Below are 18,812 nucleotides of genomic sequence, written 5' to 3'. Positions count from 1 at the left end.
TTTTCTTATTGATATATATATATATATATATATCTACTATTGTCAACGTGTTCCGTTGTAGAATATATTTTTTACTTTTAGCATGTACGCGATTCATCACTAATTGTAAACGGAAAAAATGGATAGATAAAAAGAAAAAGTCTACTAAAACACTCAACGAAAACCTTCATAAAGTCTCATTTCAAAGATCCAGAAACTATTTCATCACTTTCAAAGTATTCAAAAACATATATAAATAACCCTTGAAACTAACAAGTGTGTTGATCTATCGTCTCGCATTTAGCCTCGTGTCACTGGGTTATCACGTGTCCCGGAACGGAAGTTGATCGTCTCTCCCTGGATCGCGTCCACATCTAGAGTGAAGTGCCTACTGGGTGAGTGCTTTTAGAGCCTGCACATGTAAGCGATGAAACTTTACGCCGACAGTACAAAATAAGGAGGACGCGGACAAAACGGCGGTGGGGAAAGAAAAGGGGGTTAAAGTAAGGAGTACGAGCACGGATATGAGGAGACGGGGAGGAAGGCGAGCCGGGAACAAATGCGAGGCTCTTCTTCCATTTATGGCGGGGTTGCCACGAGTGCCAGGGGTTGGCACGAGAGATGGAAGAAATTCGTAGAAACACCGCGGAATTGGATAAGCAGACGCGGGGTTTGTTTTGTCAGGGGTTCGCAACGAGGGTAAACGCGACTCCGGCATCGCGTGGTCGATGGTCATAGACCCAACCACCATCGCGTGTCTTGGCAAACTTTCTTTCGCCTGCTCGCAAGCTCGCTCGTTCGTCTGCGCGGAAATCGGCAATCTGCTAGCCCGAGACAGGCACTCGCGCCGTTAACAAGCGCCGCTGGATCGATGGATTGAAATGGCTTTGCTAGTTAAATTAATATTCCCTCGGAATTCCTTACTTTTCACGAATGACTAAATTTCCACCGCTAGCGTCTTCTAGGAAGCCGTTTAGCGACTGCGAATGAATTGATTTGGAACTAAAATGCTGTTCGATTAAGTTAACTGAACTTTTGTTTTGATTTACGAAAACGTTTGTAAATTAATACATTCTCTTTCTGATGTAAAATGCAAAATTATTATATATATATATATATATATAGAATTTGCTATTAAAAAATAAACTAATATTTTATTTTTTAATACATTGACCTCAGTTTCCATCGTACTGAAAGTACGAAAGAAACGCATCTTTACGCGAAGTATCGAAAGCCCGACAATGGAATTGCGATTATCGTCCGAGCGGAGGGTTGCTTGCCCTCATCAAACTCCTATATATGCGAATCGAATGGTATGGAATACGATGGTAGACAGGGAGAGGAATCGGCGAAGGAAAGAGAAAACGGAAGGGTGAGGAGCGAGACTGGGTGGAGAAGCAAGATAGAGTTAGAGAGGAACGAGCGGGAGGTACTAGGTGCTGTTTGTTGAATCCTCGAGATCAATACGACATACCCTATCTCTTCCTCCCTCGTAATATTGCAAACCATAGCACGCGTGACACACGTATATGTTCGTATTCCCGATATCACATCGAGAAGGGAGGTGAGATGGTGCGCCGAATGAGTCTGGATTTTTTACAAAACTGGTTGCCAATCTTTTTGTTAAAAAAAGAAAAAAAAATGAGTGAAAATTACGATTCGCTCCGTTATTTATCTATTTGTTTTTTTTATATAAAATAAATTTACACCATCAGTAATAAAGGGAAGAAAGCTGATGATTATATATATAATCATGCGATCGTCATGTCTGTGTACATATATCAGTCATGCCAATTGATAGATTGCTATCATGAAATTGCAGTATTATACCCCCCGATTCGGATAGGCATACAAAATAATTTCGCAAAATTCTATCTTCATGTTAATTTCTAAATAAAAAATCTCATAATTTTTATAGAAATTTTTGTTCGAATTCTCGTCAAGCCTCATTGATATATGCTTTGTATATAAAAGTTCAAAAGACTTTCATAGGATTTTCAAAAGATTTGCTTCACAGGAAAGAAGCGATGCGAGTAAAACGAAATTAGTCACATTCTTCGAGAGGTGAGAGTTCGTATCTCCGGTTTTCCCACCCATTTCTAGGTAATTTGTCATTCCAGCTCTTTCATAAAGCCAATTCTACAAAGGGTTGATATACTGTAAAAGGATGGTCGCTTCACGACGGAGGCCTATCTTTCAAGAAACTAGGCTGGTCATATCACTTTACTTAATACGTGCTAGTTACACCGCAAAGAATTGGACAGAGGAAGAGCTCTCGCAAAGCTCTTTCCAACTCTATCCCTCTCGCGTTTCATCCCCATTCTTCCTCTCCCGACCAATCGAGGAAGCTTGCTTATCGTCATCGCGAAGGGTGAACTGCGCACTGCGGTATGGGACGAAAATAGGTCGGCCAATTCTCGTGTACCAGCACCCTCTTTCGCCAACACCTACCTATCGACACCTCCGCACCCTTATCCGAGCTCTAAAAAAACGGATATTTGCGAGTGGGCTTCGATCGTTTAGGCGCGGTCTTTTCGACGCGCACTCACAATCAGTGTCAAACTTAAGCACCGCCGATGCGCTGAGAGGGAGGCGGAATACATAATAAAGTTCTCCAAAGTGTTACACATTAATAATTAATTAATGCCTCAGAGAGAGTGACAGAGATGCGAAATTGTAAATATAATTTTGCAATTAAGTGCTTTCAATTATGCAATGCAACTTTGAAGGTATTACTTGTGTTAGCAAAGATATCATATCAGATGAAAAAACAGAAGCAACGTATTTTTAATAAACTTTTGCTTGTGTGATTGCAAATAATAAAACTCAAAAATTCATTAATCTTATAAAAGTATCAAGTTAATTTATTACAGTTTTTCAGTACAACTAAACTCGTAAGAATAACTTGCAACTTTCTTATATCTTCAACTTAAATCTCTATTATTTCTTTAGAACTCAATATATATAATATAATATATATATATATATATAATATATATTTTATTATTATCTTTATATATAATATGGTATATACATAATAAAGATAACAATAAAAATTTAAATAATAATCTAAAGATCGGAGCAAAAACTCTTCGTCACAGTTCGATCTTGTTAATCGAAATAAACTAATTATGAGATCATCTCGAAAATAAAGTATAAAATATTATTCTATGTAATTGTTGAACTGTATGATTGCGTGTACTTTTAATTTCATTGAATGCTCCATTATTAAAATAACATAGTCTTACGTTAAACTTACACCTTCCTCTAGCGCATCGCACAGAAAAGAAAACCTAATATAAATATAAACATATTAACTTCTGCGATTATATATCGTCAATTCACTTCCGCGCTAAGAGAGACGAGCACATATCTCGTCATCTCTATGACGTGCAGAAATGCACGTAGTATATTTTTCACATTTGATTCTTTTATAATGTGATAATAACGAATACGTCACTATAAAATTGTCAGTCTTACGAGAATTACCTAACAGCGTAGTAGGTTTTTATCAATGTCTGCTTTTATCACAAATCATCTGAAAAGCCTTGGTGAACGATTCTTCTACATGTCAAAGAGTCTCTTCAGGATTCTTCGTCTACATGCGTCAATTATAATCGATTTTTTTTTTACTCTGGCTTATCTCCAACTCACTGCTTGTCTTCGGACCATCTCTCCGACGTGGAATACTGTTGCTGCTGGCCCGCGGAAACCTGCGAAGCAGGCTGCAAGGCAGGTTGCTGTTGAGTTAGCATATTCGTCTGCATCTGATACAGGGGATAGCTCTTTCGCTTTCTGATACCGTGCATGGAAAGCAAGTGGATCTGTAGATACTGCTTGGTCTTGAATTGCTTGCTGCACACGTGGCACGAGATGTACTCGGTCTGCACGGTATGAACGTTGACAATGTGTTGCTTCAAATTGGAATTATTCGAATATATCTTGCCGCATTCGGGACACTTGGGTTTACCATTGTGATTGGTGTTATCCATCGGTTGCTGATGGTACCGCCTCTGTGTCTGCAGCATCGCAATGCTCTCAATCTTGTCCTTCGCGCAGGATTGCAGCATCAGATTCAGTTGGTCGCCCTTGGCAGCGGTGTTCTGCTGGAGACCTTGGAGATTATTCTGCAGTTTCTGATGCATCATCGTGAGCTGTTCAGTGTTCAGGCTGTTGAGGGAGTTGAGGGTATTAAGGGCGTGTTGCTGCGACGACTGTTGGCTGGTGGCATGATGATGATGGTGTTGCTGCTGATGATGATGGTGCTGAAAGCTGGTTGACGGATCCTGCCCTTTCGAGTTGTGACCCCCGCCACTCTGGTAGGTTCCAGACCCGGTGTCGTTTCTCGTGGAGGACGTGCCCGGCAGCCAACCGGAACTCGAGCTTGAACCGTCTCCTCCAGAGGGCTGCCACCGCCCTGGAACCACCAGCCAATGTCAGTCCTCAGCCAACCTCGTACGATCCCTTAAACACTATTTAATCGCTCTTTTTTGTCTTTCGCAGCCCTTTTTTTTTTTATTCACTCTTTCGACTTTCTCCGTTTCGGAAAGTGCATTTCCAGGTCTTAAATATAGCTTGCCCTCGATTAACTTTTGCTCGATCCCTCCCCCAAGTCTCTCTCTAAAACTAGGATCGATTCTTCATACGAATTAATACGATAATCGTTTCTGCCGCTCCTTTTGCGGCCTACTGTTTCGCCTTCTTCTTTGTCATCGCCTTCTAATATATCGCAGTTTTTTTTTATCTCTGATTTTTATTCGAATTTCTTCAAGCGAGCGAGATCACTCGATAAGCAAATTGTCACAATTTTAATTTTAAATTTAAATTTCATTTATATAAGAAATAATGACAACTGACTTTGCCAATGTAATGTTTAACGCGGGAGTTAATTTTTACAAAATTTGCATAATTTCCTAAATCAACAGGCACACGGAAATAAACTTCACGTCGCAGACGTGAAGGCAAAAAAAGAAACGAAGATACGACGTAAGAGTCGTTTTCGAATCTAAAAATAATTGCATGATTGTAAAGAGAGTTCGCATTTTCGGAAGATAGAATAAGAGATACGCTGTAGATAGAATAAGATACGCCGCAGTAACGAAAAACCATCGAAATGCGACTCCGTAATACGCTCCTGGTTACCGTGTAATAAGAGGGGTGGCTGGCAGGGGATGCAAGGTTGTGAGAGGTACGAGAGTTTTCATGCATTCCGAATAAAGACTCTTAGAATCTTAGGAAACGACGGAAGGATACTAGTCTGGGCTTCGAAAACATTTAAAAGAATGAGATCAAATTGATTGATTTAATATACTCACCATAATTTGGATCCTGATTCGTCACTTGATGTATACCTGACGGACCTGGTAACCCCATTCCTGTAATTTACGAATAAAGTAATTACACAATTCAACAAAAAGTAACTTTATTCAAATACAAAAAAAAAAAGATTAATCATTAGATCAATATATTTTTACTGACATGTAAGATATATCTCTTGAAAGGCTTGTTTAATAATACGTGATACATCAATAAATTTAACTATTTTAAGGTAGAAATATAAATCTTTAATGGAAATGTGTGTAGTATAAAGCATGAAATTTATGTGGCTCAATGCATAACACAAATAAATAAAATAAAATTATATTAATAATGTTAGTTTGGTAGATTTAATAATAGATTTATACCAATACATTTTCACAAGTCAAGAAACACAATAAAATTATATACACAAATAAAAATAATTATAATTATTCAATAATTAATTTTAATTGAAGCCGTAATTAGTAATTAAGTCGTGCTAATTGCTAATTACGAAAGTAATTAGTAACTGGACGAGGAATTAATTATTAATTACAAATGTAATTAGTAATTAAATGTGCCATTAATTAAAAAACTAATTTGCATTCTCTCAACAAAATTAGGATTTCTTTGATTCATCGTATATTCGATTCTGCCTTGTTAAATAATGAACCGACTCTTGTTTGCGCAAACAACTATCAAAATGAAATAAATGGCATTTCTTTTAATAAATTAATATTTTTTTCTTCTACAAGCATGCAATAGATAGATAATAGATTTAATATATATATATATAAAATGCAGTATGAAATAGCCGAGAATTTTTAATAGAAGCTATATAAATAATAACCTTGAAGGCCCAATAATGCCGCAGGAAAACTGTTGCGGTGATGTTCTATAGAATCGTTTAGAATATCACTCGGTTCAGTCTTCACCGTGTTCAGGATGCTGCCGTTATTCGATATGTCTTCTTCATTGTCTGACATCGAATTCGAGTCCTCCCCAGTTGACTGAAAGTAAATAAAAAATTTCCTGTTTTTTTAAATACATATATAATTTTATAAAATACATATATATTCTTTGGAATATAATATTAATCAGTTTTACGAAATTTAATCAATTTTACGAAATATAATTAAAGATTTATCATACAAATATTTATCCAGTTTTACAAAATTTATTATTCTTTTTATAAATATATTCATAATACGGATTTTAATATCTGTTTATAAATCATTTGTAGTTAAATATGACGAGATATTTTTTTCTCACCTGTATATTATTTGTGGGTATCGTATGTATCGTGGGTCCACCTTCGAGAGCCTGACCTAACAAGGATTCTTGCAGATCCGATTTCTGTTCGACGTGGTTGCCCAATGGCGGACTGCAACTTCTCGGCCGCTTTTCCGGAGGGCTCATATCGCTTTCATTGAGATCTCCTCTACCATTGTCCTGCCAATTACGTGGTGTTGCCTAACGAAAAATTAAAGACAATATGAACAATTATAATATCTTTAAAACAAGTAATAATTATTCTTCATAATCCAATTCCACATAATTAATATTTAGTTAATATTTAATATTTAATAATCTAATTATATTCATACATATATATTATAAATATTTTATTATACAGCGTGTTTCAGAAATAGATGGCCAAACTTCAAGAGCATATTCTACTCATAATAAAGATAAAAAAAGTTATATAAATAAGTTTACTCTAAAAGTAGTTTGCTTAAGTCTTTGTGTGACAAAATATAAAATATTTTGAGAATTTTTGGACAATTCATAAGACGTCTATGCATGCATTGATGCGGAAGGAAATTATCTTCAACAATTTTTTGATGAAATGTTCTTACCAAAGTTTGTTGCAAATTTTTAAAGTTTTATAATTTAGACAGGAAGCGTTTTCGCCCCATATAACTTTTTTTTATCCTTATTGTGATAGAATATGCTCTTAAAGTTTGGCCACCTATTTCTGAAATACCCTGTATAATATAAAATAGATTATATAATATAAAATGATGCAAATTCAACAATCTATTATGAAGAATTGTTTTAATAGAAAAATATTTTAGAGGATTTAAAGCTTTTTAAACAATCATATTTCTGTGGCTATAGTTTTTAATATATAGTGATGTGTTTTATCTCATCTTTTCGTTTCAATCAAATATTTTAAAATATACAAAAAGATAAAAAATATAATACATATGTATATGTACGTATGTATGTATGTATATATATATTATCCGCAGCAAAACTTCGAATACTCATTCATTATTAAAGTTTTCGCGTAATATTTGTCTAATGTCTATTATAATATAAATCGCGAAATTAAAAGGTAAAGGGACGAAGTGGGGAAATTCTAGTCGGGATTTCGCATGTCACGGTAACACAGCGATGGCGTAGTGTTAAAAGCACATTAATTAAAATTCGTTTTAATTAAGGCTAAATTAATTAAAAGTTCGAAACCAACCGTATAATTCCTATAATTAATTTTCCAACTTTCATATTAAACTGCCGTGGGGACAACTTACAGGCGCGCTACCGTTGTTGCCGGCCGACGACGATGGAATTTTCGTACTGGAAGTGCCGCTGTTAACGTCCGCCAATCCCTTTACCTGAAGCATCTGCGCTGTCTTCAAGAAGGCAGGCAGCTGCTCCTGACCTACGTGTACCTCTCCGTTGTACATAAAACGCAGCAAGGACTCCATGTCCGACGATGCCACGTCCCTTAAGATTACAATTGGATGCTGACATGGATTTGCCTGCGGAAAAAAAAATTTACATTTCCTTCGATTTTCATAAATTTCGAATCGATTAAATTTTCTCGCTTACGCACTATGTCGCAAATTAAACAGCTATAGGGTCAAAAAATGGTCGATATGGGTTACCTGAGAATAATTTGCAAAATAGATTTTCGCACATATATTCAAAGTACAATTTCTGATATTGCTCGCAAAATACATTTGTTGTTGTAATTATCACTTGCATCGCTCACTCTCACACAGATAGACATATGTGTTATAATTAATTAAGAATGTTCTCACGCTGCGTTTATTTTACAACGTTCAATTTTTGGCTTTTTAAGTCACTAGAACACAAGCGCGCGCCATTCTTCGGTTTTATGTTAAAAAAAATGATATTTTTTCAGAAATAATATAAAGTTTGTTTAAACTCAATTAATATTTTTTCACAGAAATTAGCTGATTAAAGCGTTAATTTGATAATTAAATTTTAAAATAATATGTTAAAATAATATGTTATATCGTATTCTTGATTAATATTTTTTGACAGAAATCAGCTGATAACTGTCAGAAATATTAATCGAGTTTAAAGTATTATAACACATATTATTTAAAACATATTATTATTTTAATTTTTACAACATATTATTATTTTAAAAATTAATTAGCAAATTAACGCTTTAATCAGCTGATTTCTGTCAAAAAATATTAATAAAGCGAAAATTTGCTAATTAAATATTTTAGCTTACATATTTATATTTATATTGTGTATGTTATAATGCAAGATAATAAGATTATTCTAATATATATATGTATTTTATTATTTGTTACAGGTAGCATGCGGTACACAGTGCGATTCACGCGTCGTGTCGGGAGTGCCGCGTAAAGTGTCGCGCGTCGGGAGTGCCGCGTAAAGTGTCGAACAATCGTAATTATTCGTGTTTTCGCGAGGTCGTGAGTGCTACGAAGGACCAAGAGAGGAGGAGCAGGCCCAGGAAGGCATCGGGCGATAGCGGAGCAACTGTAAGGTATGCAAAATAAAAATCTTTTTTTTAAACTGTATTGTTTATGAGATATTCGACACACACACATATGTATACATATGTATACATAATTTGAATATTTTGTTTTCAGATCAATGTGCTGCGTACTACAATTCCGCTATTGCAGGTATCGGTGAGTGAGAAATTGTTTATTTGATATCATTTCTATCGCGGTAATGAGGGTGTGTATATGTTGAAAATATTAAAAATAATAATATATTTTCAATTATGAGATCTTATCCGCGATTAATATTTTTTGACAAAAATCAGCTAATAATTGTCAAAAATATTAATTTTTTTCGAATTTTTGTTGTACAAATATAATATCGTAAATTGCGTAACGATATCATATAGAATCACGTTAACTTATTAAACTTATAATGCCATATTTTTGTAAATTAATTATCGAGAATTATATAAAAATGAAATATTCATACAAATATCATAAAAGCATAGTTTTGTTTATTTTAAAAAATAAGTTTACCGCATTCATATCATTTCTCTGATTCTTTATTTGAACAAAATTGTTGAAGGTGACACTGTTATGTGTAATTATGATAACGTTGATAATTGAACGTTGTAAATATCATTATCGTCTACGTATCATGGCATAATCATAGATAACTTTGCTTTAACAATGTCAAAGTTTCCGACACGGAATTGCGCTATATTATATTTAGCTGCATTATACTGTAATAATAGTTGGGAGATATATGTAGTCCTTTAATCTCACCTCATCGGCATCGAGTAAATCCTCTATAGTTGAACTTTCCTAATCTCAACTCACAGAAAACGATAAACATAGTGAAAATAGACAGGGAGCGCAAACTTCGAAATCTAAAGAACGCGTAAAAAAAAAGAGAGAAAAAATTGTACATTTCTTTTTTTAACATATAATGAAACACCCAGAATTTAAAGCTGATTCAATAAATGACACAGAATGAATCATTACTATTATTTTCATTATCGATGATAAAATGTAACACGTATTAATGATTAAATCTTTTATCGGTAAATAATTATCATACTATTATATCATTGTTGATAGTTTAATGATTTTATTTTTCTCTCTGTATGATTATATTTAAAATTATATATTTATGAAAATTGCACACTGCACTTTTTTATATAAACTTGTAAAACAATATAAAAGTATATTGTTAAACATTTTTCAGACAGCTTATATATAACGCATTCAAACTATTTCGGTCTGTATATAATATCGCAATATTATTTATTATATCAAACACGCAATGCTGATTCGCAGAAGTTTGATACAAGATACCAATGTCAAGTTAATCACAGTTATTAATTATCAGCCTATTCCAAGTAGCTATTATACAGTTATTTCATCCGTAATCAACTTTCAGTCAGTATCCATAGTGTGGCAATTATAAAAAGCACTTACTCTAACATCCGATCGATCAAAGTAATCGATCCGTAGAAAGCGTACAATTTTTCTAATCGTAGATTCACGTGAGCGGAGATCAGAAAATCAGGAGAGATATATCGATTCTCTCTATATCCGCGAGAGGTCAAGAGGTTTGACGGTCGAATCCTCTTCTTCTCTCTTCCTTTATATTATGTATTGAAGAAAATATTTTTCGCGTATGTTAAAATTCAGTAAATCGTGCTTCACTTCGATATCAATCTCGCGCAAAAAGAGAAGTTACACTTTGCCAGGGTAAACGATTCAGCATCGGTTAAAGGTTAAGAGGTATACGAGGATTCTGATCGATGCTCAGCAAATCGATCCTTCTTCCAAAGTGCTTAATCCCATCTACCGATGGACTGCGCAGGAGGAGTCTGATGGCCGATTCATTTGTAACGATTTATTACTGAGATGCATATAATCAGTGTAGCTTAATCCACGTCGAGACTGACCTTCATTTCGCTGCACCGATTCATACATTTAAAAGTGCATAAACTCATATAATCATCATGTGATTTTTCCTTCCTTTCCTTTATATTTTATCTCTCTTTATTATATTTTATTTCTCTTCCTGTTTTTTCTCGTGCTGATATTATACTCTTATCTTTTCTACATTTTTAATATTATCTATAAAATAATGCGCTGAGGAAATCTTTTTGTTTCCATTTTTGTTTGCGTATAAATAAATAAATCTGATTTTTTATCAATACGTGTAGCCAGAAAATAATAAGATAAAATAGAAACCTATTTAAGTATAAGGAGCAGAAATTTTACAAGATATGACGAATTACAAATTATTCATGCGGTGCCAAGAATGTTATTTTTTTTTTACCTTTTATCAATTGACCGAATAAAATGGCTTTCCGCCGACCTTTAATTGCATCTGCGAATAGTCACGATCGACGGCCAATTGATTCGTAACGACGATTAATAACTTCGGCGCGTATAATGATCGATACTCAATCTACGTCGGGATGTTCCTGCATCCCCTGGGCATCAATTCTTGCACCTGTCAAACCAAAGAATTAGCTCTTAATATTGAACGATTCTTAAAATCGTAGACGGTAACAATTTATTCACGGCAATGAGTACAAAGTTACTCATTTATAGTTTACTTATGATTAATTATATTTATATAAATATATTTATAATATTATTATATATATAAATAATTTATATATATATATATATTTATATAATATAAAAAATTATACTTGCCTTATTAAATAATATATATATAATATTATTTATACCTGGAAGATATATTATTCAATAATTATGTATGTGGAATTAAAATTATTAAATTATAATCACACATACATAGATGTCATTAATTCTCACTCATTCTCACTCATTCTCTCTAATTCTCACTAATTTATTAATTAGTTAATTATTTATTGAATTCGAGTAATTATTCCTATAAATCTATCCATAATTATTAAGCTGACAAGTATATTACTTAAATCATTAATTTATAATATTATTATATATATAAATAATTTATATATATATATATATATATAATATATATTTACATAAAAAATTGTACTTGCCTTATATATATATTAAATAATACATATAATATTATTTATATCTGGAAGAATTATGTTTCTGGAATTAAAATTATTAAATTATCATCACACACACACACAGATGTCATTAATTCTCATTCTCACTAATTCTGACTAGCTCATTAATTAGTCAGTTAATTATTTATTTAATTCAATTAATTATTTCTATAAATCGATCCGTAATTATTAAGCTTACGGTATTACTTTAATAATTAATTTCTACGTAAATTTATATATAGTCGCAATATGTAGATGCAACAAATGCACAATGTATTCTTGGCTAAGCCGAGAATTTGCATCGATGCACCGGTATCAATCACGATCTCGCTCCCGCAAAAAGATCGCGAGGGAGCAAATCACCTTCCTCGGGCGTATAAAGCGGAGGCGTTTCACGACGATGTATCTAATGCCGTGGCAACACTACACGAAATGCCGGTGCCATTATCGACAGCGATATTAATTATAATTAATGAGCCTCATGGGGTGGCGCGGCTTTCTGCCGGTTATATCGAAACGTGATGCTGCATACATGCATATATATCTGCGTACACACAACACCAATATTCCCTATTCCGCTGAGACGTATTACAATGCCGCGATCTCGGTGGCAGAGAGCCGTTTCGACTTCGATTATCTACGTCTACGTCCTAAATTTAATGTCGGTACGTGAAAACCGCGGAGACCCGGACGCTGCCACGTGCAGGGACATTTATTATTGGTCAGTATCGACTTAATGTCCACGTACACGTGGTGCAAGGAAGTGCGCCTCTCGATTTATTGAACTGCAACGGAAGTATATTGTATGATCGCGTGGAAAGTGCTTCTTGAGATAGATAGAATCAAGTTGCGCGTATATCGCGTGAAAACGTCGTATATAATTTGAAAGAGAAATGTTAATCAGTTAATGAGTTGATAGATGTTGGAAAATACATGTATTATAAATTCCGAAAATAAATTAATACCAAATGAGTTGTAGAACTACATATATACTTAGAAAATAATTAAAATTATTATACAAATATAAAATATATGTATATTAATATTAATTATTTTTTTAAGTATATCTAGTTGTTCTCCAACCTAATTAATTAAAATTTATTAATTAAAAAAATTAATATTACTTTAAAGAATAATTAATAATACTTAAAAGAATAATAAATATTAATATATATACATATATATAAAAATATGCATATTAATATTAATTATTTTTTTTAAGTACGTAGTTATTCTCCAACTAAATTATAATTAATGCACATATATATATATATATATATATATGTATATCTATCATATATTTAATATATGAATAACTTTGAAATATTAAATTTAAAAGAGAGAAAAGCATATTTATTTAATATATCATTAAAAAAATTCTATAGAAAAGAAATTGTTTTAATATACATATAGACAATAAGAGTTTTGTGTGATATAATATAAAATTGCATTTCATAACAGTTCTTTCTTCCACAGATTCTGTAATGAATCTATCGTTGCATGATGCAGTTTCGTAATTGGAGAAGTACATTTTATTAAATGCCGATGGTCGCTCCGCAATAAAAGAAAAATTCTGCGCTGATCGAGCTTTTCATCTCGGCAAAAGTATGACTTAATCAATCGAACGCATTGAGATTCATCTCTCGGCGAAGGTAATTTCTGCAACGCGCGTAGAAGAGAAATATTTTTACCAATAATCCGCCGCAGTTACGAAAGCACGACTTTTTAATAATAATTATACGATTGAATAAACGATTTTTATTATAACGATAAAAAATATGGGAAAAATTTGATGTGAACGATAAAGTATAAGTCTTGTTATTGTATCACATTTATTGGTAAAGGTGATCGAAAAAGTAACGTTAATTAATTAATAAAAGGAATAATAATAATTAACGTTATAATAATAATTAATAAAAAGAAATTATTATGAGATTAATATACGCTATTTTTAGCATAAAATATACGAGTAAATTTTCTACGAGTCAAAATTTTCAATTTGTCACAATTTTTAAAATGAATAATATTTTATCCTGGAAATATCAACAAACGCATTTCTAAATATTATACTTATCCTACGATATTTTATTATCGGTATACACGATCCTTTGCCACTAACTACATCGGATGCTAGAAAGCTCGTTAATGGAAATAGCTCAAATAATTGAAGTAATGGAAATCGTCATCGCCCGAAGGTATCTACACACCTTTAAAACTCGACGCTAAAAAGAGACAAAACGAAAGATAGAAAAGCAGAAGAAGAGAGATAATGGATGATGCGGGAGAAAGAGAGAATGAAACTCTACGAACTCCTTTATCGCATTAACCAACTCAATTAACAACTTTGAGACGAGACACCATCCTCTCTAATTAGATCTAACGGGATTAAAATAGATCAATAATTAATTGTACGATCGCGTGTGTGCGTCAGAGCAGAATAGACGAATAATCAAAGAGTCCTCGCGATTAATTCGCGAGATATATGGTATGATATCGATCTGATTATCACGATTCCCTAGCGAGTGATACTTGCTCGATTTGCGAGCTATGTATGCAAGGATGATGGTGGCTCGACGTATTTTTTCCTATAATTATACACATCTTTATACATAAAATGTAGCTCGCTGAAGAATTATATTTCATTCCGTTATAATTACGCATGGAATTGTACAGAGAGCGCATTAATGTAATCTATCACGAAAGATTATATTGTAGTATATCGTATCGTATATGTGCTTGTTATCAAATGAAATCTAATTGATAAATTGCTCGTATATACTTCATCCAACGAACAATTTGTCTCAATCATCAAAATAGCCGCCGGATAATACAATATTTTTAGCGATATATATGTTACCCATTCACCCATTTTCTTAGAATTCAATCGCCGCACAAATCAATAATACACGCGTTTTTTTTTTTGCGTTTTTCAATCCTACAATATTTGCGACGCAGAGCCATGCGCATGCAAATGTAATATCTCTCTCGAGTGAATGTAAATGGGATATCTATTCCCGTTATTGTTGTCTAATATTCCCATTTGTCTAGCGTGGCTTAGGCGATTAACTTCCGCCTGACTTTTTCGAGAAAACGCGGCTCGAGACGTGGGAAACTTTGCGCCAGGCCTTATTAACGACTCCTTATTGCGAGCCGCCGTGTGCATGCACAATTTTTCCTCTCTATCAGCAACGTCGCTCGACCATAATTATATCTAGCCATCTGTGAGCGATCGGAATCCAGAGCGTCCGCTTTCTAAAATCCGTAAAGCAAATGAACGAACGCGATGAAGATCGAGCGATTAAGAATCGACTGCGCGATCGAGCCGCGGCACCGATAATTGATTAGTGGAAATATAAAGAGGGAGAGAAAGATAGAGCATGCGTGAGAGACACAATGAAGGGGGGCGGTTGGAGATTAACGATACGCCGATAGAAAATGGGCGGACTTGTATATCCGAGTGTGTCGCAAGACAAGACAGACTCTACCTACTTACAGTGCTTGCGGTCCTTAACTCCTTTAAGCCTGGGCGCCTTCATTATAACGGGTCATATATCATTTTTATTTGTGATACGCGAAAGCATCTATTTTCAAAGACACACGGTATTGTTGTCTCAGTTTATGAACATGCCCCGTGAGTTATGATTTAAATTATTTAGCACAGTCCGCGCTTGAAGCGGAATAATGAACAGGGGGGGAAAGGCAGGCTCACAATAGTATCTTAAACTAAAAGAGTTACTAATCATAGGCAGAAAGTGATTTAGTTAGAGAGATGAAATATAGCAACCAGTTATGCAAAAAAGACATGTATTTTTTTAACGCGGTCTTATATATACACAGTTGAAAAATTTGTGTTAAATTTAACAAATATCACCTGTCCTAAACGGTCCACAGAAATTTTTGTGTTAATTTAACATAATACGGATATGTTAAATGGTGACACGAATATTGTGTTAATATTTTAACATAAAATAAATGCAAACTTCAAATAAACTTAAAATAAATTTTGTGTTTTAAATTAACATAGTTTTAATGTAACAATTAACTAAAAAAATTGTTAATTTTACATTTTATTACCCCCACTTATATTATAAAGTAAAATTAACATTTTTTTTCTGTAAATTTTAACAGATAAATCTTGTCTTGTAATAATACGGAACATATTTATTGTGTAAAATTAAAAATAGATATACATTGTGTTATTTTTACACTTTTTTAAAAGTTGTTTTAATAATTTAACATTTGAGTCCAATTAACATAACAGCAATATGTTAAATTAACACATGAATGTGTTAAATATTTAACACAAAAATTTTAACGGGGACCGTTTTTAACAAGAAAACACAAATTTTCCAACTGTGTATATATAAGAAGCGTTTATAAGGTTATTCGTATTTTTGTCTAATATATAAGAAGAAGAATAAAGTGATTGAAACTGTGCACATTTATTGGTCTTTTTCTACGTATGAATCCTGCAAAGTTACACATTTTTTTCCAGGCATGCAATCTATTAGATATAATCATTGTAAAAATCGACATTGTTTTTTTTTAAAAAATGTTATTAAAATTTTATTAAAAATTACTAAAATTTATGAAAAGTTTATTAATTTATATAAAATTAATTTTTGTGCATTTTAGTAATTCTTAACAAAATATGAATAACATTTTTTTAAAAACAATGTGCCTATTTTTACAATGATTGTAAAAATGACAAATCTTGCATTGCTGCAAGAAAAATGTTATCTCTGCAGGATTCATATGTATGTAGGAAAAGACTAATAAATATGCACAGTTTCACCACTTCATTCTGTTCCTTATAAGCAAATGTATTTTATGAACGCCCTTATCTACATATAAGATTGTCAAAACTCTGTTGAAAAATTCTTGAAATTATTTTAATTATTTACAATTCTATTGATGAAATTTATAAAAAAATTCCAGAGCCTTTCCTTCCTTTTTTAATAATATGCAAATATTTGTTTTAGAGATTAGCAAGATTGCTCGTCACATACTGAAACAATTAATTAGGGGCTAAGAAAAATCGTATCATTCTCGACGAAACCTTAAATTGTTTCTGGCTTTAAAAGAAGGCGCGAAGGAAAAGCTAAAGACATTATTACATACCGTTTATAATAGCGTATACGTATTATATATATGTACGAAGAACGCTGAGTATCACGAACGCCGGAGTACGTAATCACGTATAGCTATATGTCGCGATATCGCATGTGCGCGAAGCACCTTTGCTAAACTGTAAGTAGAAAAGTAGATACGATTGCATGGTTTCTGATCCGGTTATACGATGTGCACGCCAGCAGTCGTGGCTTCGCAAAACAAATCATCGGTCATCACGTACATATAAGTAGCGATGGGTTCGACGCCTCTCGTTTGCCAAAGATCGATACGCGGAACGAATCACGCATAATAATCAATCATTGCGTAGCATCATAGAGCGCGCGAAATAGCGTGAAACTGTGAATTGCAGGGCGGAAACTTGACCGCGTTTGGAAATTCCGCTTTTACTGAATGCAGAAATTATAACGCCACGTGTGTGTGTATACGTATGTACTCCATTCGAACGGAAAATTGCTGAAATTATTTGAGCGCATAGCGATTGAATTATTTGCGAATTATTCGATTGCGAAGGTGATTAAGACATTTCAAACCTGTCGGCATCGCGCTTTAGTATCGAAACGTTATATTAGTTTCTCTTACGGCTTATGTTAATTCCTCGACGAATATATTTCGTTCGATAATTATTCTCACGAGCGCACAAATATATACTTAACATTTTAATATTATTTTTAATTTTATTTATTATTCGCGATAAGTAATGTACAACAGTTACTTATAATTGCTTGGCGAATTATAAATGCGAAAAGGAAATTTCCATTATTCGTGAATATTCATTTGCATTAATTATATTGCGCGTTATAAGATATTCGAATGTCTTAACATTTAAATAATTCTTGTAAAGAATTATAAGAATTATATGTGTAGAGATTTAGAAATAATTTTTTTTTTCTATTTAATATATACCACGAAATATTCGTCTCGATTCGAAGCTATTACTTCGCAGGAATGTAGATGAATATGCATACGCATACACACACATATATGCCTTACGCATATGTGTGTGCGCTTCTGTTATCTGCTTATCTCTGATGTCTGATGTTTCACTGACGCACGTATTAAACTTTCCTCGCATTATCCGACCAATTTGCGAGATAATGGCGGCGTGGGTATCGATCAAACTTCGCACATAGTTACCGACTTCCTGCTTTTTTTTTTTTTCTCTTACAGCCACGCTGCCGATTCAATGACGGCGATAAATTGGATACACGAGAGATACAATGACAGATAACGGGATTAGATATTGGATCTTCGATTATTGAGATTGATCTGAAATTAAAATTTCGATCAAAATTTATCGAAACTGAATTAGATTTGTTACCCTTTATAGCTTTATACATATAAAGATTAGTATATTTATATAAAAATGGTGCATCCTGAGTCAAAATTTTTCGATTTTCAAACTCTATTTTTTTTTTACATTTATAGATTCAGAAAAATTTGAGGCTTTATTTATATAGGAATTGGAGATTTAAAAAAGCTATATGATAAATATATTTATAAAAATGGTTCATCCTGAGTCAAAATTTTTCTATTTTCAATCTGTATTCTTTTTACATTTATGAATTCTAAAAAATTTTGATAGGTTTCATTTATTTAGAAATTGTATTGGATT

The 18,812-nt window shown here is 33.1% G+C and overlaps 2 protein-coding genes across 9 annotated transcripts in view; one reads left to right on the top strand and one right to left on the bottom strand.

The window, feature by feature from the left end:
* LOC145939701 (uncharacterized) overlaps positions 1-9,748 on the top strand; it is a 251,871-nt gene extending 242,123 nt beyond the window's left edge. Inside the window, exons 11-12 of the mRNA XM_083044229.1 lie at positions 8,858-9,052; positions 9,159-9,748. Coding sequence (XP_082900355.1) covers positions 8,858-8,938 — 81 coding nt within the window. The 3' untranslated portion in view covers positions 8,939-9,052; positions 9,159-9,748. The remainder of the gene's footprint in view (positions 1-8,857; positions 9,053-9,158) is intronic.
* LOC145939696 (protein abrupt) overlaps positions 1-18,812 on the bottom strand; it is a 118,772-nt gene that overhangs the window by 48,167 nt on the left and 51,793 nt on the right. For 4 of the 8 annotated variants that reach the window (XM_083044206.1, XM_083044210.1, XM_083044211.1 and 1 more), the window contains exons 6-9: positions 7,815-8,045; positions 6,550-6,750; positions 6,128-6,287; positions 5,295-5,354 (exon numbers count right to left, since the gene is read on the bottom strand). In XM_083044206.1, coding sequence (XP_082900332.1) covers positions 5,295-5,354; positions 6,128-6,287; positions 6,550-6,750; positions 7,815-8,045 — 652 coding nt within the window. Of the gene's footprint in view, positions 1-65; positions 392-3,062; positions 4,452-5,294; positions 5,355-6,127; positions 6,288-6,549; positions 6,751-7,814; positions 8,046-11,331; positions 11,591-18,812 lie in introns of those variants that run through there. The other 4 variants (XM_083044207.1, XM_083044213.1, XM_083044208.1 and 1 more) reach the window with 4 other exon arrangements.

This window comes from Prenolepis imparis, unplaced genomic scaffold (assembly GCF_030444845.1).
Source record: "Prenolepis imparis isolate NDT839.2.m4 unplaced genomic scaffold, iyPreImpa1.0 SCAF_8, whole genome shotgun sequence".
Classification (NCBI taxonomy): domain Eukaryota; kingdom Metazoa; phylum Arthropoda; class Insecta; order Hymenoptera; family Formicidae; genus Prenolepis; species Prenolepis imparis.
The sequence above is the reverse complement of the archived record's forward strand: the minus strand, read 5'-3'. Positions and strand labels throughout refer to the sequence as shown.